We start from the raw sequence: 6,497 nt of genomic DNA on the forward strand, positions 1-6,497 counted from the left end.
TACTAGTGCACCTGTCCAGACTGCAATGTTCTAGTTTTGGACACTGTTGCAAAAATACTGCCTTTGTAGTGTCAGGGTTATGGTGACAGACCAGACGAGACAGAGGAAGAAAATGGAGAAAGTACTGCTGAAAGACCAGGGAAGATGCACAAGGTGAAATCCTTTTCCACAAAAGCTAATACTCAACATCATTTCAGTAAGTAACAGCTGTAGAAGAGGCAAAGCTTTACAAGGTAATGATAGGTGCCTGCAGTGAAACTTATGCACTGCAAACAACTGAAGACATTTGAATTTAAAACTGAATTTAAAACTGACATGAGCTCTACTGCGTCTGTATGCTGCCAAGCCCACCCACCACTCATCAGTAAGGGACAAAGAAAGGGAGAGCTTTTGTGTCCCTGGCCTGAGAAAGTGCAGCTCCTCACTCTGCAACACAACAGGTTCCTCAAGAACTTGGCAAAAAAGGTCCAGTAGTGTGTCAAGACACCTGCTTACCCAAAGCATGTTCCCATGAAGGCACTTAAATATAAGTTTTACTGTTTAGGGAGAGGACTTGATTTTATTTACTGTTTTGTCACAGGGGCACTGTCACACTCAAGAATCAAACTTTAGTGTTCTCTCTTGCAAATGACTGAGCAAAATGCAGGAGTTATTCCAGTATTTGAAGCACTTCTGAATAAAACCAAGATGTGTCCAGAGGTAAAGCTGCTTCTTCTGGAGAAGATGGTACCTAATGTTCCATGCACACACATCCAGTTTGTTTATACAAATGGATTAACTGGACATATTTAATGTATTTAAGTGGTTAGTAAAAGACTTCCTAGCACTGTAAGGGATTGTACCATAATGTAATGTAAGGGGGTTTGTTCTGAAGAGGGACTAAAACCAGAACTGCACTGTTTTACATTTTTAGGGTTATTTTCAGAAGCTCTTCAGTCAAGGCTGAGGCCTTGAAAATTACAGCCTTGACAGGATTGATCCTTTTGGAAGGTTTTAAGATACTAAGGAAAGATCCTTCCTGAAGTGTTCACTTTCACCTGTTCTATCTGTATAGCTACTGCTGCACTTCTAGGATCATGCATCCCCTGGGCAAGTTTGCTCTGTAGCAATTTGGGATTAGAGATAAAATATTAACAGAATTACAGGTTTGATCACTGCTAAGATGCAGAAGCTAGAGAGCCAAATCTACATCATTCCTCACATTCTCCACTCCTTACACATATGCTGAAAACAAGATCTTGCCTCACGTCTAGTTTGTTACAAGAAATTGCACGGTGAAAGAAAGTGATATTTCTAGTCCTTTTGCACCCTCAGAGTGGTTTAAAAAAGAACTTTCCTTTCTTGAGGTTTAAACACTTAATGCAAGTAACTTTGACAACTGCATAACCATATTTGGCCATGTTAAGACATGACAAAGACTGAGTGCGAGGGTTTGACACAGGCACTTGGTAGCTTCGGACTAAGTTCTCCTGTATGAGTGCTGCTATTGATGGCTGTCCTTTTGTCCAGTTCTGCGCCTTGTAACTGGACAGTTTCAGGTGCTCTTAGCCAGACACAGCTGCTGTGGGACACAGTTCCCCTAAAAGGCACAGGGCACATCAGTGTTGTGCTTCAGCTGCCAGGGTAGAGCGACACAGATCATGGATGGTGTGCCTCAGATCTGGCAATTCATCCACGTGCAGCTGCAGAACTTCGTGCTGGATCTCAAAACAGGAGGTAGATGCAGTACTGATGACAATGTGCAGGAGAGGGCTCCTCTAGATGTTAGTCTTTTATTCCACTCTGTTTCAAGCCAACAGTGATGGAAAAGCAGACCCCAACAAAGATGTGTTCTTTCCTTCATCCTTGTGGAACAGGGACAACTCAGTGCTGCAAGCAAGGCATGCTATCCTGCTGTACCTACTGAACACAGGACACAGAAGAGTTACAAAAGTAAAATATGCATCACATCAAACACACCTTCACAGACATGCTGGCTATTTCCACTCTGCATGGCCTTAGAGCAGGTAGGTTGCACACGTGGTAGGTTTTGGCCCCCACTATTCTAACCTTAATTGAGAGGAGAAAACCTCTGTGTATCATTCAGTTCAACTGGGCAAGTACAGTTTGCTTAGTGTTAGGGCTGTAGTTTTTCTTTCCTAAACTAAATGCGTATTTATTAATATTACTAGACTATCTCTAATATCCTAAATACAGCAGAGCTGAGGCATGCAGTCATAGCTTTTTGAACATTTCATTGAAGGAAGAGAAAATTTATTAAAACTTCCCTTATCTTTGGAAGTTCTCTGCTTTGTTTCTCCTTAGCACAATCATATAGGTTTTATGAAACAGTTTTTTAATAACCTGGATTAATTCACACTGCAAACTTCCTGAATCAATGAACTTAATAAAGAAAAATCTTAGCTTTATGAATACTAATTTATTATAAAATACTGTATAGTAACTTGGGTTATTTACAACAAAAGCCCCAGATGTCTGGTTTTGGTACCTTTTGTTCTGGTTGAGCCAAGCAGAGCAGGAGTTGGTCTTTTCAGCTGGCCTCTACAGTGGGCAGGTTTCCAGTAACATGGGCTACAAAACACCTGAGCAAATGAACCCCTGAGAACTCCACAGAACTGTGGAAACAGAGGCATGGATGTTTAGTGCCAGATATTGCTGTGTATTGGAGTAATAAAGGCAAACAGCCATTGGCTGTGTTCAATTACATGTCCCACACTACACCTTGGGAAGAGCCTGCACTTTGGCTGTGTAATCCTACAATTACAGCTGCTATGGTTACCAGAACTCCAAATAAAATGGCAAAGCCCACTAGCATGTAGCACAGGAACTGCTGCCTGCCTTTGAAAAGTGCCAAAGGAAGAAGCACCCTTCAAAACAAGCTCCACTTACTTGCAGAAAAAGGGAAAGAGGGAAAGGGACTTTTCCCCATCAGCAGCCCACCCTCCATCCTTGGGGCACAGAGAGGTGCTGCATCTAGAGCAGACAGACCTGTTTTAGGTATCTTGCCCTACTGAGCTCATCACCAGAAAGGAAACAGCAGCAGTGGAGAGGAGCTTTACCTGACCAGGAACAGCTGAGGAAAGCATCCCTGAGTGTTCTCCTTTACAAACTCCTGGATCTCCAGTACGTTCTTTAACAACACTCCCCTGGAAGCTCGATCAATTTTTGTTAACACCATCTGCGTGGATCCAGAAAGGGAGGATTAAAAGAAGAAAGTAAGATTATTTTGCTGCTAACCTGTAACATCTGTAAGAGTCCCGGACCATCTTACAAGGCAGTCTGAAAGCTCTGGTCGTATCTAGGGGGAAAAAATGGTCTAATACACTTCACAAAAACACTTCTACAGCCTGCATAAGGAATGAGCCTTTTCAAGCTGAGCATTGGAAAAAAAAGTATTTATTTAATAAACGACACAAAAGACCCTCTTAAATCCTACTTGTCTCCCTCAACACACTTTAAACCTATTTTATTAACAATAAAGCGTGTGGGGTTACTGCTTAGGTAGGTCAACTTGCATAAGCTCAGGTACAGGGTACACACCTTTACAGATTATGTGTACCTTATAACCAACTCAAGAATGAAGCATTACGTACCACATAAGGAATCCCAAACTCTTCCAGCATCTCTACCGCAATGTTATCCGTTTTCTGGAGTCCAACTACACCATCAACTAATAGGAAAGTCCTCTTCAAGCTGCCAGAAAAACAAGCAACAGTAAATGCCACCACTATTTCATGCCTGCTCTGCTACTTCCAAATCCATAAGTAAAAACAAGTAACATGGGATCTGGGTATAGGAAGAGCCAAGAAAAGCCATGCATGGAAACTGAGGGTCAGCATGGAGCAGCACCTCAATATTTCCTGCTGTTTTGATCTGTCAGAGTATGAGTGAGTGACACTGCAGAAGCTTCCAGGGAAATGATGTCAGAACTAATGGATGGAAGCAGCTATCCCTCTGCATTTTCTCCCCTCATTACATGACACTGTATAGGGGCATCTGGCTGTCCTTTGGCTGTGAGGTACAAGTAGGTCCCTTACTTGCGCCGTTCCTGCAGATAGGCCTCCACCATCTCAACAAAGTCCTGCGGGGCACGATAGCCGTATCCTGGCATGTCCACCAGAGTAAAGTACTTCCCCACTTTGAAGAAATTCATCTTCTTGGTATGGCCCTGAAGAGAGGATTTAGACAAGATGAAGCACAGGAATGGTTTTAAAAAAAGCTGCTTTAAGCAGTGTACTAGGAGATGCTCTGCAAAACATCTCTATACCAGATCCCCACCCCCCCAGAATGCTTTAAACTGTTCAGTCTCCTACCCTTGTACCCTATCGTACATAGCTGTATCCATAAAACAGACTAAAAATACCTTAATGAGTCTCTAAACTTGGCTCTTCTCAAAGGGCTTTATGGCACCAGCTCCTTTGTCTGGCTGAAGAGCTAGGCTGGGCTCCTTCTGCCTCTTCCTGGGCTAGAGCAAGGCCAGTGCCAGCCATGAGTTGATGGCCACCAGAGCCGGCACCTTCTGTCATTTCAGGCTACTGAAGAGCTTGTTCCCTCCAACCCTTCTCAGCCTTATCCTCCGGACTGGTACCAGCTTATGACCCACGGAGGGAAGTTAAAAATGTCACTCACAGGAGTTTTTGACACTCTAACTTCCACTTCTGGAGCCAGCGAAAACAAGGCCCGGATTAAAGATGATTTCCCCACATTGCTTCGGCCGATGAAGCACACCTGCAGGGGGAGAGGCAGAAAGGGCACATCTACACCTGCCCACCTCTCGCTACAGCCAGTCCTGGTCATTTCCCAGCCCGTGCTGCCAGTGGCCGGGGACAGAGGTGTTCTGTGCCAGGCTGCCGAGTTGTACAACGGGGAACAACAACAAATAAACGATTTTTTTAAAAGCAGCAGTAAGTGCCCCACACATTGCACAGCGCTCTGACACTGCCGCCCAAAGCTGCACAACCACTCCACCACCCCTTACCCCCGCAGCTCGCCCAGCCCGGGGTGGCCCGGGCGGGGGGAAGCCGCTGTCCCGGCACGATCCCAGCCGAGGGGCGCGGGGGCAGCGCTCGCCTGACCTCGGGCAGGGCCGGCGGCGGGGCATGGTCCATGCGGACGGCGGAGCTCACGTAGTCGATGGGGTGCCCGCGGTCGGACCTGAAGAGCGCCTCGGCGCGCTGCAGGGCGGCCAGCCCGGGCTGGAAGAGGCGGAACCGCGCCGTGTCGGTGCCGGGCGCCAGGTACCGCTCCAGCTTCTGCAGCGGGAACACGATCCCGGTGCGGCGGCTCCGCTCCAGCCGCAGCACCTGGGCCAGGGCGGCCAGCGGCGGCGAGGCCCGGCCCGCAGCACGGCCCGCCCGGGGCAGCAGCATCCCAGCGGCTGCGGGCGGGACCCAGCCGGCCCCGGAAGGCGACGGGCGGGACGGGGGGAGGGACAACGGGGCGGTGCCCCGGGTGCCCCCGCCCAGCCCGGGGCTGTCAGAGCCCGCTACGGGGTGTGTGCCCGCCGTCCGGATCGGCCCCCAGAGCGGCCGGCGCTCGCCAGGCCCGGCTGTCTATGGAATTACAGAATGTGCTCAGTTGGCAAGGACACACAAGGATCATCAAGTCCAACTCCTGGCATTGCACAGCACCATCCCCGAACCACACCATGTGCCTGAGAGTGTTGTCCAAACACTTCCTGAACTCTGACAGGCTTGGTGCTGTGAACACTTCTTGGGGAACCTGTTCCACTGTTCTCTGGGGGAAGAACCTTTTCCTGATATCCAACCTAAATCTCCCCTGACACAGCTTCAGGCCACTCCCCTGGGCCCTGTCACTGGTTACCACAGAGAAGAGATCAGCGCCTGTTCCTCCTCTGACCCTCATGAAGAAGTTCTAGACTGCAGTGAGGTCTCCCCTCACTCTCCTCCAGGCTGAACACACCAAGTGACCTCAGCTGCTCCTCATACAGCTTCTCCTCAAGGCCCTGCTCCATCCTTGTTACCCTACTTTGGACACTCTCTGATAGCTTTATATCCTTCTTATGTTGTGAGCAAAACTGCACACAATATTCAAGGTGAGGCCACCCCAGTGCAGAGCAGAGCAGGACAATCCCCTCCCTTGCCCGGCTGGCGATGCTGTGCCTGATGCCCCCCAGGACAGGGTTGGCCCTCCTGGCTGCCAGGGCACTGCTGACTCAGGTTCAGCTTTCCACTGACCAGGACCCCCAGGTCCCTTTCCATGGCACTGCTCTCCAGCATCTCATTCCCCAGTCTGTCCATAAATCCAGGGTTGCCCCATCCCAGGTGCAGAATCCGGCACTTTCCCTTGTTGAACTCCATATGGTTGGTGTTATAAATAAAGTATGTAATTCATGCTATTATGTATAAAACTGAAATGTAATAAAACCATGCAGAGTTTCAAACCCCCCCCCCACCAACCTGGCTAAGAGGAAAATTCCACAACACTAGAGCAGTTAAACAAGAAGGTTTTTTTCAGCACAAATGTAATCAATAGGT

The 6,497-nt window shown here is 48.1% G+C and overlaps 1 protein-coding gene across 3 annotated transcripts; it reads right to left on the bottom strand.

Annotated features, from left to right (window-relative positions):
- Nucleotides 1–140: 140 nt before the first annotated feature.
- On the bottom strand, nt 141–5,389 carry GTPBP8 (GTP binding protein 8 (putative)). Of its 3 annotated transcripts, none has more exons than XM_039563755.1 (7): nt 5,076–5,389; nt 4,630–4,728; nt 4,038–4,168; nt 3,594–3,693; nt 3,060–3,178; nt 2,489–2,615; nt 141–1,899 (listed from the first exon to the last, which is right to left on the bottom strand). In XM_039563755.1, exons 1-6 carry the CDS (start codon nt 5,367–5,369, stop codon nt 2,531–2,533), a joined length of 828 nt encoding a protein of 275 aa, XP_039419689.1. In that variant the 5' UTR covers nt 5,370–5,389; the 3' UTR covers nt 141–1,899; nt 2,489–2,530. The 3 variants fall into 3 exon arrangements, with proteins under 3 accessions (XP_039419689.1, XP_039419680.1, XP_039419694.1); XM_039563746.1 differs by having other exon boundaries at nt 141–1,902; XM_039563760.1 differs by lacking the exon at nt 4,630–4,728 and having other exon boundaries at nt 141–1,902.
- Between the last annotated feature and the right edge of the window lie 1,108 nt (nt 5,390–6,497).

This window comes from Corvus cornix, chromosome 1 (genome assembly GCF_000738735.6).
Source record: "Corvus cornix cornix isolate S_Up_H32 chromosome 1, ASM73873v5, whole genome shotgun sequence".
NCBI lineage: Eukaryota > Metazoa > Chordata > Aves > Passeriformes > Corvidae > Corvus > Corvus cornix.